Consider the following 17,315-nt stretch of genomic DNA (forward strand, 5'->3'; position numbering starts at 1 on the left):
TTAAAGAAAATTGTGTGTTAGCTATAATTTATTTTGATATATGTCTCTCTGTGTACGTATATATTTATTGTTAATATTCTGTCTTTTTCATTTATAATTTAGGTTTTACTCTTTGTTGATAGTTTTGGGTTTCATTTTATCTGTCCTTTTGTTATAAGCCAGTTTTTTGTTTTTGACCTTTAAAGAATTAATGAATATTTAATTTATTATTATTATTACTTTTTGGTGGTATATATTTCAGCCTTGGTCATTGCAACCTTGCTGGTAGCAGCGTCTTTCTAGGTACTTAATCAGGTTACTTTATCAGTGCCCACGCTGCTCTTTTATTATTTGGATTACTTCTGGGAGATAGTCTTTCTTAGATTTTTATCTTTGATTATTAACCCCTGTGGATTTTGAATTCTGCACAGGTGCATTACAGTATTTACAGATTTTCCTGATCAAGCTTTCTTTGGACTATAACTGTCATGAAAAAGAAGAAGGTCTCTTTTGAATTAACTTTTAGCTTTCTGGAAATTAGTGAATCTATTTATAAGAAGTAAACATTGTCATAATTTCCAATGATAGATCTTGTTTAAGCTCATTTTCCATTTCTTCAGCGTCCTAATTTCTTTTTCTTTTCCTTAAGTCTTAGAAGGATTTTACATATTGTACCATTCTCTCCTGATTCTACTCCTTCTCTGTAGTCATAAGAATTTAAGAACAGCGTTCTTGGTTTAGTACAAACCTGATGATGTCAAGAAAACGGTGTTTTAAGAGGAAGATGGGCACGGATGTTAGCTAAGGGCCAGCCTTCCTCAGCAAAAGGAGGAGGATTGGCGGCAGTTAGCTCAGGGCTAATCTTCCTCAAACAAAAAAAAGAAAGAAAGAAAACAGTATTTTATGCAGTAAGCAGTCCTTTTCTATGTATCGTGTATGAATTAGGTAAGAACAAACAAACCAGTTAGATAATATTGAAAGCAAGTGATACATAATATTTTGATTTTTTTCTTCTCTTAAAGATACAATAAAAGAGAGGAAGACTTTCCTAGTCTGAGAGAATATAATGATTTCCTGGAAGAAGTGGAAGAAATTGGTATGTTTTTAATGCTTGTACTTTTGGTGTGCTAGCCTGTGTGCTTTTATCTTTTAGATGCCTAGGAGAGCATCTCGCATAAAAATCTCTAGCAAGTTTTATTGTGATGGTTGGTGTTTACTTAATTACTTTCTGTTGCACTTGAATCATGTTTGTTAAATCTGAGGCCTACTTAAGTAAAGGACATACTTAAGTAATAAAGATTTTGTCTTAGGGAAAATAATGATGAATAGAGGTACTACCACTTTATAGCTGGGAAGGAAAGCTGTATCTGTGTATGTCATCTGTATGTTGATGATGTATTCTAGTAAACAAAAAGAAAGAACATCCATATTTTTAAAAAATAGGATTTCCGTTAACTGGAAAATTTCCATGATGACTAAAGCCATGTGTTGTTTATCATCATTTATGCTTCTGTGCATACAGTAGTTTGAAAATACTTTGAAGCAGTTGACCATTGAAATGGCATTCTATTACTCAGTGTTATTCTAGAATCAGAGGTTAGAGTAATCTTAGTGCCTTTTGTTTCTATTGTGATTAGTCAAAAGGATGCTTTCATAAAAAAGTACTGTTCCTATTTTCTTAAATAAGATTTTAGAGGTGTTAAAGTTTAGAAGTTGTTATACATCAATTAAAAAATTGTTTTTTTAAAAGTTTTAATTATTCTTACTCAATATAGGTTTGGAAATGACACAAAAATTAGACTGAAAATTAGAATGAGACTTAAGAGAATCAAAGAATCATCTTTTTATTCTTTTCTTAAACCTGAGAGCCAAGCTATACTCACATTATTTCTTATTTAAAATATGATTATAATAAAACTGATCATTTTTTAGAAGATTTATGTGTAGTAAATTTTTAGAAGTTTCAAATTCCTGAGTAGTGGAGTATTCTAATTCCTTTAATTTCTTTATTAACTGAGAAAATCCCAGAAAATCTTTTTATTTCAACTATTATTGAAACTCTTCTAAAATATCTCCGTTTCACTGTTCTACTCCTTCTCTGTCATAGCAAATAGCAAACAGCATGTAGAGAACATAATTTAGACTTTTTCTGGGATCTTTTAGTGCCTTGGAGCCATTGCTTTTTCATTCTAATTGTCTTCATTGCATTTTGTATGTAATCTTAGCAACCACGAATGGCTGTGGATTTTAGCTGAAAAGATGGTAGAATTGGCAGTGCCAAGGCAAAGTAAAAAAGTTAGGAATATAGACTGAGAAGATAAGCCAATAAGATATCTGCAAGAACTGGGCAGGTATGAGGTATGTAGACATCTGGTTATACATAGATATTAAGTATAGGATAAGCAGTTGGATAGCAATCAGGAAGAAACCCAGCTTACATTTATTCTAAAGGCGATGTGTTTAGTCAAAAATCTCATCAGGCAATAAAGGGAAAGGGGATCAGTGATGTCACAGAGCAAGCTGAATACATGGGCACAAGTCCAAGCTGGCAGGCAGGATAATTAAAAGAAACTGATGGACAAAGAAGGTGGTGAAGAGGGGATCTTGATTCTGGAACAAGGTTCTGGTTGAGCGATGATTTTTAAAAATATATGTTTTTTGCTATGAGATGAATTAATTTGAATATATGAAGAACTGGAGACCCGTAGGTAAAACCAATTTCATGTCCAGAAGTGGGAGCTAGGATTGACAGGTAAGAGCAGGTCTGGATATTAGGTCTATGCAATATGTAATTCTTTCTTTACCAGGTAAGCAAACTGTGGCTCAGAGCATTTAATTTGAAAGTGATTCTGCTGTTATATATATTCATGAAGGATTATCTTCAGTTACACTATGTCGACGCTCCCTTCATCAGCCTCCACTTAATTGACTCATTGGAGTAACTGACATTTCCCAGTCCTTTGGTAAAATGTACTGACTGATGCCTAAAGCATAGTGAATGCATGATGAATCCTGTCTGTTAGAAGATGTCCTCAAGTATACCTCTATACTTCTCTCATTAGTTCAGTTGTATACCAAGAGTTGGTTGCATTGATAACCAAACCTTATGTCAGTTGTACATGTTATTGTAATTATGTAATTTAATTAAGTAGTTTATAAGGTTGGGAAAAAATTGCAAAACTCTAGAAGGATTCTGCTTCTCAAATTCTTGGTCTACTTTAAAAAAAAACAGAAACTCAAAACATAGACGGCAGGTATGGTTTATACAAGAAACAAGCAGAACTCCAATTAAAGATGAGACCTTGGCTATATGTCATTATGTTAGAGAATGACTGTGCATTTACTATATATGTTTTAAGTTAAAGTGTTTAAGGAGTCTGTATGTGTGTTTCCCTTCTTTAACAGATTTTTCTAAGTAATAGACTACTAATCCTGATCATGTTGGAGAAAGAGCAGTTCTGTTGTCCTCACGGACTTAGAGTTTATTTTCTGAACTTCAGCTAATTCAGCAACTATTAGTTGTTCTATATGAACTGCTTTACTTGCTGGCGATGTGTGATCTTTGCCATCAGTAAGTTCAGACTCTAAAAGGGGAGAAATTATGTAAACTAGTAACTATAATGTGAAAGTGTATAGCTATTTTTTGTAAATGAGAATTTATGGGAATTCCTATATGGGAATATAGGAATACAGATAATAAAACAATTATTTCAGTATTAGGAAATAGAGGTATAGTTTGGTGAAGTTCAGACAAGAGGTCATTTTGGTTTTAAAAGATGAATAAGAGTTTACCAGGTAGAAAGAGAATGAAAGGACATTTGTAGCAAAAGACAAAGTCATGGAGATACAAGGGTGTTGAGCATGTTGGAGAATGAGTGAGTAATCTGTTATAGGTAGATAGAATGACTATCTATCTGTAGGTATGGAGAATGACTAGAAATGAGCCTTGAAAAACAAACTGGACCTAGGTTATTGAGGGCTTTGTAAGCTAGGCTGTCAGGGTAGGATTTTATTCTATGGCCAATAATGAGCCAGCGGGATAGTGTGGTAGTGATGTTGAATATTGACAGAGATGCTGGGAAACCATTTTAAGGGACTGTTACAGCAATTTGGATGAGAAATAACAAGGGCTTGGAGTATGGAGTAGATAGTTGGGGGTGGGGGAGATGAGGGGGAAGAGAGGGGGGGGAACAGATAAAGGGGATATTTTAGAGAGAGAATAGTCAAGTGAGTAATTTGATGTAGGAAGTGAGATAGAGCAGGCAGGGATGAATTAAAATATTCTCACCTTGAGCAGTTGTATGGTGTTAATCAAGAAAATAAAAGCTGGAGAGCAGGCAGTATTTTTTATTGTTTTGTTTTTTGGGGTGGAGAGTGTAAAAATGAGGGCAAGACTCATTTGAGCCCTTTTAAGTTTTTGTTAGGGTATGGCTCCTCTACTTAGTTGTGCCATTGTTCTTATTGGTATGGTATAAATAAAACTTCTTTTTAAAATCTTGTTTCAATAGCTATTTACCTTGTATTTTATTTATGTTTTTAAAGATGATTAGTTAGATATTTGTGATATCTGTATTGGCTATCTCTGTGTTAATCAGAAGTGTAACATGTTAATGCCTGACTTAGCTATACTTACATCTCATATACTTTTGTCAAGTCTCTTAGAGAGCGGCATTTTTATCCTTACTTTCCTTATGGAGAAGAGGCACAAAGGTCTTAAGTATTGTGCCCAAGATCACTTTGCTAGTAAATAATAATGGAGCCAAATTTTGAACATAAGTTTTTTTCTGACTTTCAGAGCCCATGAAAGTGCTTGGTAGTCTCAAAGGGTAGTTTAGTAGTCCAGGTCTAGAACATGTGGTGCTGATTGCAGAAACCGTGGGAGATGAGAGGAAAAAAAATAAGTTGGGGCCATATTTTGAAGACTCTTAAAGAATTTGGAGATTCCTAGGCCTAGATTGAGAGGAATAGAGTTGGTAGGGTGGCTGAAGAGTCAGTGTTTGAGGATTTCTAAATTGGGAATTGGTCATTTTGTTATATAAATTTCTTTACGAATTCTTTGAATGTCACAAATATAAAAATTTAAAAATATTAGAATTTTGAATAATGGGCATAAAAAATTACAATAGAAGGGACGCACATGAAGATGAACTCTCTTATAGCATTAACAATGGGCTCTTTTCTGTGGTTATGACAATCTAAACATAAAAATTCTTGTTCTTTTTGGCCCTAGGGGTTATCTCAAAGGTTTGTTCTTAGTTTCATAATAAACAGATTATTCTTTTGGTTCAGGGTATGCTTATTTTAAAAGGGTGAGAAAGTCCTAAGGGCTTTAATTATAAATTTTGGATGTCTGAAAGACTTCAAAATTGTACATTAAATAACATTAAATCTTTCAGAAGATACAATAGGTTTTTTGTTGGCTTTTAATACTTGACTAAAGGCAGCCAACATCAGAGCCAAACCAGTAACTAGATAAAGGGCCAAATGATTGTTATAGAAAATTATCTTCTATTCCTTTTTCTTCAAGGCTATTATACCAACTTGATTCATTGTGGCGTGAATGAGACTTGTTTCATCTGAAAAGTTTTAAAATAGTAATACAAATTTATGATTTTTTGCTTCTTTTTAAAGGAAGAGATTTGTATTGTGATTATGATTTGTATCTATTATATTGCTATTACCTTTATTTTCTAAATTAAAAAATGAAATAAGCAAGTTGATTATTTTAGTTTCGTTAGAATTTATCATAAAGTTTTTAATAAGCATAAAGAAAGTAATTGTATATAAACAGATATATTTTACTTAGAATTTAACTTTATTTCTGGGTTCTGTTTAATGGAAAGTTTAAATCAGTAGTCCACTGTCTAGCTTGCTGATAAACTGTGATTTTTTTTCTTATATTGCTCTAAATGTTGTAGTAGAGTTCAACATAGGATAGCAGTTTGATTACCTTTACTTCTCAGTAGATTTGTACCATAATAAACAAAGATTATTTGTTCCTGTAGTTTTGCATCTGCTTATGTTGCCATTCCGTATAATTCAGTTCTGTAACCATAAAGGTCGTTTGGTGCACTCTGCTTCAGTGGTCCACGTTCGCAGGTTCGGATCCTGGGTGTGGACCTAGACCACTTGGTCAGCCATGCTGTGGTGGCAGCCCACCTATAAAAAATAGAGGAAGATTGGCAACAGATGTTAGCGCAGGGCAAAATCTTCCTCAGCAAAACAAAACAAAACAAAACAAAAAAGAAATAATTATAGATGTTAGCGTTGGTTTATTTATTTATTTTCCTTCTGGATAATTCAACAGGTAGTTTTTGAGCTCTTACCAGATGAGAAATTCCTTTTTTTTTTTTTAAATAGACTTTACTTTTTAGGGCAATTTTAGATTCACAGCAAAGTAAGTGGTAAGTACAGAGAGTTTCCATATACCCCTTATGCCACACATGCACAGACTCCCCCACTGTCAGCATCCCCCATCAAAGTGGTAAATTTGTTATAATTGGTGAACCTACGTTGACATTATTGCCCAAAATTCTTAGCTTACATTAGGGTTTACTCTTGGCGTTGTACGTTCTGTGGGTTTGGGCAAATGTATGATGGCATGTATCTACCATTATAGTATCATACAGAATAGTTTCACTTCTGTAAAAATCTTTTGTGTTCTCCCTGTTTGTCCCTCCTTTTCTCCTAACCCCTGGCAACCACTGATCTTTTTACTGTCTCCATAGTTTTGCCGTTTCCAGAGTGTCATATAGTTAGAATCATATAGTATGTAGCCTTCTCAAATGGGCTTCTTTCACTTAGTAATATGCATTTAAGGTTCCTCAATGTCTTTTTGTGATTTGTTAGCTCATTTCTTTTTAGTGCTGAATAATATTCTGTTGTCTCGGTGTACCACAGTTTATCCACTCACCTACCGAAGGACATCTTGGTTGCTTCTGTGTTTTGGCAATTATAAATAAAGTTGCTATAAACATCTCTAGGCAGGTTTTTGTGTGGACATAGTTTTCTACTCTTTTGGAGAAATGCCGAGGAGTGCAATTGCTAGATTGTATGGTAAATTTAGTTTTGTAAGGAACTGTCAAACTGAGTGAGAATTCCTGTTGTTCCACACCCTTGTCAGCATTTGGTGTTGTCACTGTGTTGGATTTTGGCCATTCTAATGGATGTGTAACAGAAGTTTTTTATTTAAGTGCTAGGCGTGATAAAGATAAATCACACCTAGAATCTGCCCTCAGGGAACACTTTATTAGATCAAATAGATTTGAACATTGAAAATAATTGTACAGAGTAGAAAGTAGATAAGTGACACCAGAATGATATTAGGTAACGTATCGTGGCTATTCAGGGATGAAGAGATTGTACCTGCAAAGTGAGTTATAAGGAAGAGCTGGTAATTAAGCTGGATATAGAAGGGTGGGCCAGATAGGGATATCCACAATGTTCTAGGTTGAAGTTGGTACTAACATAGGCCCTCTGGGAGCAGTTTGATCACACGTATGGAGATAGGAAAGTGTGGGGCCTGTACAGATGCAGAGAAATAGCCAGACTGGGCTAGCAGTGATTTTTAGGCGTTGAGAGAAGCAGTACAACTAGCGGTGGAGATAAAAGTTCAGGCTTTGGAATCAAATAGCTTAGGTTAAAATCCTGGTTCTAACATTTACCAGCTGTATATCTTGGACATAGTTATGTAATATCTTTAACCTTATCTGTAAAGTGTGAATAATAGTAGTACCCATCTCATTAGGTTATTAGGAGGATTAAGTGGTGTAATTAGGTCAAATGCTGGACATAGTGCCTGTCATTTGTATTTCATAGATGATTGATTGAGGTATATGTATATTACATACATACACAGACACACACACACACTCTCTCTCTCTCTGGAGTGTATTCTTCAATCAAAACTTTGAGAAGATCACTTCAAGGAAACAAATGAGGGAAAGCCACTCTGGTTGGAATTGCTCAATCTTTCTTTTGCTTCTTGAAAGGCTTTGAGGAATCTCTAGAACTCAAAGCAGAGAGGGAAAAGTAATGTAAGAGAGATAAGGTTGGATTTCTTTCAAGGCATTATGGATACAAAAGCAGAGAGTGAACTGAGTGACTCATGACTGAATGACATAATCAGAACTTTTTTGTTTTAGAAGGATCAGTTGGTAGCCGATTCCATTACAAGGAAGGATAGTTTATTCCTTTAGTAAACGTTTATTCAACAGCTAGTACAGTGGTAAATAATATTTAATGAAGCAAGGATACTTTTAGTTTTTCCCTGTTGTCACTTAGCATATAGTTTCTTGTCTTATTACTTCAATTGTATGTGTGTAAGGATGATCTCCCTAATGAAAGTGTTAGTCTTTGGAAACAGGAAGTTCTTTTGTATGCCCACAACACCATGGTGTTGGGAACCTGATGGATAGCCATTAAATTCCTTTCTCCTTTTCTTTTGTCTTTCCCTTATGTCTGAATGATATAGAGATCATATAAAATATGATCTTTGAGTGCAAAATGGAGTGCAAAGTAAAGTATGCTGTGTATGTGCATACATATCATGTAAAGTAGAAAGTGATTTTTTAAAGATTGGCATCTGAGCTAACATCTGTTGCCAATCTTCTTTTTTCTTTTTCTTTTTTTCCCTTCTTTTTCCTGCCTACCAAGTACACAATTGTATATTCTAGTTGTGAGTGCCTCTGGTTGTGCTATGTGGGATGCCACCTTAGCATGGCCTGATGAGTGGTACAATATTTGCACCCAGGATCCGAACCGGCGAAACCCTGGGCCACTGAACAACTTGACCATGGGGCCAGCCTCTAGAAAGGGATTTTTATATGAGCTGTAAATAGTCTTTTCAACATTTGTAAGAGAAGGAGGTTATTTCTAATTAGGGGAATCACAGAGAACTTCATGGAAAAGGTAGTATTGTACTAGACAAAGATTGGGTATATTTTCAATAGTAAGAAAGGGGGATCAGGCATTCTAGGCAGAATGGTATGATCAAAGGAACTGGAGCAGGAAGTGTGGGGGACATTTGGAAAATGCAGAGCTGTCTAGTTTCAAGAGAGGTCTTTATTAAGGGGACATAAAAGTAGTTATAGCCAGATTACGAAGGGTTCTGAATTCTAAAAGTGTTTGATTTTTCTGTATTAAAAGGGAGGAAGGCAGAGGGGGTGAAACAGAACTATAGGATGGTGGAGGTGGAAGGTGATTTGAGGTATGCTTCAGAAATATTAGTCTGGCAGCACTGTATATTATGGATAGGGTTAGTGTGTAGGATACGATGCAAAAATGCTGGAGATAGAAAGTTTAGTCAGAGATTATTATAAATTATCCAGAGAGAAATAAAATCTCGACTTGGTGTGTTGGCAGGGTACGTTGAAAATAAGGGCAGTTTTTTTTTTTTATTGACTTAATGATAGGTTACAATCTTGTGAAATTTCAGTAGTACATTATTGTTTGTCAGTCCCATTTGTTTATTCTTTCTATTGTTTCCCTTCTCTGAGAAGACATGGTGTCCGAAAAGATCCTTGTAATACTGATGTCAAAGAGTGTACTGCCTACGTTTTCTTCTTGAAGCCTTATGGTTTCAGGTCTCACCTTTAGGTCTTTGATCCATTTTGAGTTTCTTTTGGTGAATGGTGAGAAAGAATGGTTAATTTTCATTGTTTTACATATGGCTTTCCAGTTTTCCCAGCACCATTTGTTGAAAAGACTTTCTTTTCTCCATAGTATGCCCTCAGCTCCTTTGTCGAAGATAAGCTGTCCATAGATGTGTGGTTTTATTTCTGGGCTTCCAGTTCTGTTCCATTGATCTGTGGACCTGTTTTTGTACCAGTACCATGCTGTTTTGATTACTGTAGCTTTGTAGTATGTTTTGAAGTCAGGAATTGTGATGCCTCCCGTTTTGTTCTTTTTTCTCAGGATTGCTTTAGCAATTCGGGGTCTTTTGCTGCCCCATATGAATTTTAGGATTCTTTGTTCTAATTCTGTAAAGAATGTCATTGGGATTCTGATTGGGATAGCACTGAATCTGTAAATTGCTTTAGGTAGAATGGACATTTTAACTATGTTTATTCTTCCAATCCATGTACATGGAATCTTTTTCCATCTCCTTATGTCATCATCCAATTCTCTCAGAAAGGCCTTGTAATTTTCGTTGTATATGTCTTTCACTTCCTTAAATTCACCCCAAGGTATTATATTCTTTTTGTAGTGATTGTGAAAGGTATTGTGTTCTTGAGTTCTTTTTCTGTTAGTTCGTTATTAGAGTATAGAAGTGCTACTGATTTATGTAAATTAATCTTATACCCTGCAACGTTGCTGTAGTTATTGATTACTTCTAAGAGTTTTCCAATGGATTCTTTGGGGTTTTCTATATATAAGATCATGTTGTCTGCAAACAGCAAGAGTTTCACTTCTTCCCTCCCTATTTGGATTCCTCTTATTCCTTTTTCTTGCCTGATTGCTCTGGCCAGGACCTCCAGTACTATGTTAAATAAGAGTGGTGATAGAGGGCATCCTTGTCTCGTTCCTGTTTTCAGGGGGATGGCGCTCAGTTTTTGCCCATTGAGTATGATGTTGGCTGTGGGTTTGTCATATATGGCCTTTATTATGTTGAGGTACTTTCCTTCTATGCCCAATTTGTTCAGAGTTTTTATCATAAGTGACTGTTGGATCTTGTCAAATGCTTTCTCTGCATCTGTTGAGATGATCATGTGGTTTTTATTCCTCAGTTTGTTGATGTGGTGTATCACGTTGATTGATTTGCAGATGTTGAACCATCCCTGTGTCCCTGGTATGAATCCCACTTGATCATGATGTATGATCCTTTTGATGAATTGCTGAATTCTGGTGGCCAGAATTTTGATTAGAATTTTTGCGTCGATGTTCATCAGTGATATTGGCCTGTAGTTCTCTTTTTTCGTGGTATAAAATAAGGGCAGTTTTTAAGGCAGTTTTGGTGCTAGGATCTGTAGGATTTGGCAGCTGGTGCTTATGGAATGCAAAGGAGAGTGGGTCAGATGAAATGAGGTGTTAAATCTTGATGTCTTAGCATGATAGTTGTATGATTATGTGGTACATATTCATATGTGCCAAATACGGAGATGGTTTCTAAAATGCATATGAGATAGCTTCAGCTTTTCCTGGCATTTGTTTGGTTGAAAGTATGGGAACTGATGAGATTGATCAAGGAACATAGAGGGAGGAAAGAGGGCAAAGACAGAATCATACAGATTACTTAGAGACCAAGAACAGTCAGAGATAGAAACAAGAATGAATTGTTGGAGTAGTAGGAGAATATATTAACAAATTAGTCAAGAGAGGGAACTGCCTGAGGAAAAAAAGTGACCTACATTGTTAAGTGGGCATAGATGTTGAGGATGGTGGAGGTTGTGAAAGATTATTGGATTCGGTGGCTCAGCCAACGGCCTGTTAAGTACAAGGACTGGGCTGTGAGTGGTTGGCAAAAATAGTGGAATCAGACCATATTAACTAATGGATCACAGTTGCTTTTCTGTGGGCCATTGCTAGTTTGGAGCCTCCTTCTCTGACTGTTTTGTGTCTGGGCCATAGTGTGACTTATGGAGAATGCCCTACATTGCATCCTAGCCAGATTCCCTGATTTTTGAGCACAACTGTTTTCTTTTCTACTTTGTGGTAAAAAATCTGGAGAAATAGCTAGAGGGTGTTTGTTTCTCATTCTTTCTCATTTCTCCCAGAGTTTTAAAATTGCATGTAATGGAATTGAGGATTACTTCCATTTTTTCTGAGTACCTTAATGAGTCTGGATTTTCAGTAATGATTATGGTAAGTTGATGTTCTGAAATAAGTTAGCCTTTTGAGGAGATAAAAATGAAATTATGAATCAGATTAGTCTTTTGAGTATGTTTGATGGCCTTAGCCAACAAAACAGGTAAGCCTGTGTTGGGCCTCCAGTATTACTTTTCAACTGTTATGGGCCTCCATAATCTAGAAGTCCAGGAACTATTTGTGATGGTTGTTAGTTAAAGGAAGGAGTGAAATGGAGAAGGAATCTGTCAAAACACGGAGTAGAGCAGAGTTATTTAGGGTAGATCAAACTTGTTTACAGGACAAGCAGCAGGAAGCAGTGGTAAGTAATTGGAGAAGGGGTAGAAGGGCTAATGATGGATGGAGAAAGATTACATGGGAAGCCAAAGGGGGTCTGAATCGAATTATGTAACGGGAGAGTCTTAATGATACGGATCCTTCTTTAGACAGGTTGATGCAAACACTGTAAGGGGTGGGGTAGTGGGGTGGTACTTGATAATAAGAACTTATATATACCCAAAGTGTTGGTTTTTCCCCCAGAGTGTTATAGCAACTTTTCGATTTGTAAATGTAAACTTAGAAGGGAGTATGGCAGCTATAATTCAAATTATTTTGAGTTGGAATAATAAAAACACAGTTCTAACTCACTGAAAATTTGTTTATTTTTTATTGAGTTATTGATAGGTTACAATCTTGTGAAATTTCAGTTGTACATTAATGTTTGTCAATCATGTTGTAGGTGCACCACTTCATCCTTTGTGCCCACCCCCCACCCCACCTTTCCCCTGGTATCCACTAAACTGTTCTTAGTCCATAGTTTTAAATTCCTCATATGAGTGGAGTCATACACAGATTATCCTTCTCTCACTGGCTTATTTCACTTAACATAATTCTCTCAAGGTCCATCCATGTTATTGCAAATGGAATGATTTTGTTCTGTTTTGCAGCTGTAACTCACTGAAAATTCATCACCTATCTGACCACGTCTCTGTGGCTTCTCTTGTGAAATTATTTCGGTTTTAAGTTTAGGTGCCGTTTTATCCTTTATTTTCTCTCTTGAGTTTCGACTCTTATCTATTTCATCCTTTTCCATATCTAGACTGTGTGGGAAATAATTCAAGCTTATATCTAGCCATGTTGGAGACCATTGGAATGTGAATAAAACCTGTTTTTGTTTGATATAAATTTATACAAGTATATGATATTTTTCGTTTTGGATAGTTCTAATGTTTCTGGAGCACAGATTCTTTTCAGTATTGATTCTGACCAGTGTAGTAGATCCCAGACTGACTCTTTTTCTTTAAAAAATTTAAGCAATATTTTATATGCTTTTAAAGTTAGAGTGAGGACTATAAAAATAAAATCTAATGTGATTATAGCAAGCACATTTCCTAGGTTTTCTGGGGTGATTGAGATATTTAGATATTCTGTGTGATAGTCTGAGAGTCTTTCCTTATATTTGTCTCAGAAAACATAGTTGCTGAACTAGACCTAGTCTCTAAAATAGTGGTAGGTTAAAGGACACAAATAGAGCTGTAAGGAATGACAACCTGATGAATTAAGAAGTCACTGTGATGAATATTTTGTTTTTATTATTTATGTAAGGTTTATGTTAAAACTATTTCATGTCATTGTTTCCTTTCCAACACAGTTTTCAACTTGACCAACAATGTGGATTTGGACAACACCAAAAAGAAAATGGAGATATACCAAAAGGAAAACAAAGATGTTATTCAGAAAAATAAGTTGAAGCTGGTTGGTTGCTAAGTATTGTCTTCTTCTTCTTTTGTATTAGAAACGACTGCTTCCACACGATCCTTTAAAAAGCTATCTTCTTCTAAAACTAGTGCAAAGAATTTAATTGAAATTTAGGCCAGATGTAGGTAGGAGGCACACGTTACTGTAGCAAAATCAACTTTGACAACATTATTAAAATGTGTTCTATAGAAGAAAAAAAATTGTATACATGCAGAAATTTAATTGTCTACCTTAATTTAGCTGTTGTTTCTTTAGTACAACGTGGCTTTCTAGTTTTGGGGGAAAGCAGAGATAATTATTTTTGAGGTATTTTACCAGGAATTTGTAATTGTTGGTAAAAATGATACAAGTATATTTGGATTACATAGCTTGTATTTTCATCTTGTGTTTAGAAGGACTTCTTCCTTATGGTCTTAGAGTGTTTCATTTAGGCACCTCTTTCCTGCCATAAAGCTCTCAAGGAATTGACACTACATTCTTATTCCATTCATACTCAAACTGGCCTCCTTGGAAAGCTGTCTCATTTCTGAGAGCGTTGTTGTGCCATAAATTACTCTCTTTGCCCAGTAGCCTTCCTTGGGTACATCAGAAAATACATGCAAAATAGGTATGCCTAGGTAACTTGTTGCATTAGCCCTATTTAACTTAATAATGGAAGGTTGTTCCTTGCAAATGAGTGTGTTTTTCATTCATAGTTTTAAGCTAGGAAGTAAATAGAGTTGCAATGAAAGAATAATCTAATTTTAGGCTGGTTATATTATTTTAAAGTAGGAATTTCTAATTATCTGAAAACTTTATAATGATAGGTTACTGAATAAAACAAATACTTTATTTCATTCATGTTACAGTGAGATTATTTGGACTGCTTTTATTCTTCAGATTAATGTTCAGCACCTGTATATGTTATAGCTAAGTATTTTGGTCAATAATTCATTATCATTTATTAATTGACCATTTTGTGCAGAGCATTATACCTATTAGTGATTTTTACCTGGGTATTTGGTATTGACATAAGCATACAGACATAGGACACATTTTTAAGATAGTGCTAGTTAACATATATCAGTATGAGGTATTGGGTACAGCCCTCAAGTGGTCCATGGAGCATGGACTAGCTTACATGACTGATGTCTTTTTACTAACCTGAGGTAGCAACTTGCCTTTAGTGTCTCCGTGAATGTTGAAGTCATATTGTTCCAAAAAAATCAGAGTTGTATGGAAGAAAAAGAGGAAAAAGCAGTCTGTTGGATGATTATCGCATGTCACATGACCCATTTCTGACATAGAGAAACTATTACTAAGGTGTTTGCTAAGGAGATCTTATTTATTTCATGGAGCTGGCACCTAACATCTATCAGTGTGTCATGGGGAAACCGAATAAAGGTGATCTAATCTTGAAATAGAGTCTCAGTGAAGAATAGCTTAATTTTTATTTTTATTTTTCTGGATTCTCATGAGCAGCAGATTGCTGTGTAGAATGTCTATCAATTTAGAAAAAAATAATTCAGTTCAGTAAACATTTGTTGAACATCTGCTAAATAAGCATATAGTATAGAAAGATGAATAAGAACCCTGGTTTCTAGGGACCAGGTAATTTCAATACAGTCATAAGCACATGGAAAGTGCTATGTGCTTATTACTATGGGGGTACAGAGGAGGGATAGCTAATCCATCCTGGGAAGGTTGGGAAAGGCATTCCAGGTGAGCCTTGAAGGACAAGTAGAAGTTACCAAGGTGAAGAAGATTGGGCATAGGTGGGGGTTGGAGGGCTGCAAAAGAACATTCCAGGCAGAAAAAAATCATGAGCAAAGGCAAGAAGGCATGGATACTCATGTAGAGTTGTGAGAATTGTAAGTAATTCTATATTGCCAAAGTTCAATAGAGAGAGTTGAAGTTGGAGAAGTAGAAAAGGCCCAGGGTGACCTTATGTATTGTAAAAAGTATTTTGGACTTCTGTAGAACAGTTTTTTTCTTTTTTTTAATTGAGGTAATATTGGTTTAAAACATTACATAAATTTCAGGTGTGCATCATTATATTTTGACTTCCGTGTAGACTACATTGTGTTCACCTCCAACAGTCTAGTTGCCATCCATCACCAGCCACATGTGCCCTTTTATCCCTCTTACCCTCCCCCCACCTCCCTTCCCCTCTGGTAACTACCAGTCTATTCTCTATATGAATGTGTTTGTTTATCTTCCACATATGAGTGAAATCATGTGATATTTTAGACCGGTTACTTTTATATTTTAGCAGGTGAATCTTATCTTCAAATGAAAGCTTGCTCAGAATACTTTGGTTGAAGTGATAATGGGAGGATAGGCTGGATTCTCATCTGCTCAGTGTACCTTAAGGCATCTTATTAGGGAATTCTCAGGATTCCTTAGAGTAATGTTATAAAAACCTTGCTGTTGATGATTATCATTGAAGGGTTTTAAGCAAGGAAATAAGAAGGTATTGCCCTTATTAGAATAGATTTAGTGGTTTTATGGAGGTTGAATTTGAGAGCATCAAGCTTGGAGTTCAGGAGACTAGTGGGAGGTTATTGCAGTCATGTAGGTGAGTTAAGAGGTGCCTTAAACAAGGAATGGAGCACTATGGATGAATTAGGGAAATATTTTGAGTTTAAAATAGCAAGTCTTGGGGATGGATTAGAAGTGGCAATTGAAGGCAAAGGGAGTTGATTGGGTAAGGCAGTGCTGTTAGGAAGAACACAGAGATGTTTAATCTTTTAACCAGCTTTCTTTCTCTCAGTCCAAAACCTTCTTCATTGTTCCGTCAATGTTTGATTTTTAATGATGGTTATTTTCCCACTTATTCAGTCAAATAACTAGGAAACCAATATTTACTGAGGCCTGCTTTGTACAAAATACTCATATGTTCTATTTCAGTGAGAAAATTGAGGCTCCCGGTTCTTCATTGCCAAAGCCAATAAACTCTTTATTAGTCTGAATCTCATTTGGCCTGTAGGCAGTGCTTAGTGCAGGCTTCTCTCTTGGTGTTGAAACTTCCTTAACTTTTGTGGGGCTACTCCATTCTCCTCCTCATGCTGCTGCTCTCTCCTTCCTCTTTCATCCTCTTAGGAGGCATATCTTTCTTTCCTGTCTCTCTCTCTCTTTTTTTTTGTGAGTAAGATTGGCCCTGAGCTAACGTGTGTTGCCAATCTTCCTCTTTTTGCTTGAGGAAGATTGTTGCTGAGCTAACATCTGTGCCAGTCTTGCTCTGTTTTATATGTGGGATGCTGCCACAGCATGGCTTGATGAGCACTGTGTAGGTCCGCACCCAGGAATAAAACCTGTGACCTCCAGGCCTTCGAGGCAGGGTGTGTGAACTTAACCACTATGCCACTGGGCTGGCCCCCTCTTTCCTGTCTCGTAAGCACAGGTTCCTCTCAGTGCTTCTCTTTATGAGCTACCCCTTTATGCTGATTGCTCTGAAATGTTTCTGCAGCCCATTGTGTTTCTCCTGAGCTCCTAGAATTACATTATATACTATATCACTATATCTATATGGTAGATACATATTATTTATCTATAATATGTTCTTTCTGGATGTATTATAGGCACTTGTAATTCAGCATTTGACAGCTGAACCTTTTTTAATCTTCTCTCTCACACCTATTTCTCATATGTTCTTTCTCCAAATGTTCAACTCTTATCTGGACAGTCTTCACGTACTGTTGATAATCTTTCCTTATCATTTTTCAAACCTGGTTCCTCCTCTAAGTTTTATTATTTTTGCCTTATTTAGAGCTCTCATCACTTCTTACCTGGATTGTTGAAATATTCTTCTAACT

At 35.8% G+C, this 17,315-nt stretch overlaps 1 protein-coding gene across 1 annotated transcript in view; it reads left to right on the forward strand.

Moving 5' to 3' along the window:
- Positions 1–17,315, forward strand: part of MNAT1 (MNAT1 component of CDK activating kinase) — a 211,786-nt gene that overhangs the window by 50,606 nt on the left and 143,865 nt on the right. The window contains exons 3-4 of the mRNA XM_001497949.7: positions 1,002–1,075; positions 13,415–13,518. Coding sequence (XP_001497999.1) covers positions 1,002–1,075; positions 13,415–13,518 — 178 coding nt within the window. The remainder of the gene's footprint in view (positions 1–1,001; positions 1,076–13,414; positions 13,519–17,315) is intronic.

This window comes from Equus caballus, chromosome 24 (assembly GCF_041296265.1).
Source record: "Equus caballus isolate H_3958 breed thoroughbred chromosome 24, TB-T2T, whole genome shotgun sequence".
Taxonomy (NCBI): domain Eukaryota; kingdom Metazoa; phylum Chordata; class Mammalia; order Perissodactyla; family Equidae; genus Equus; species Equus caballus.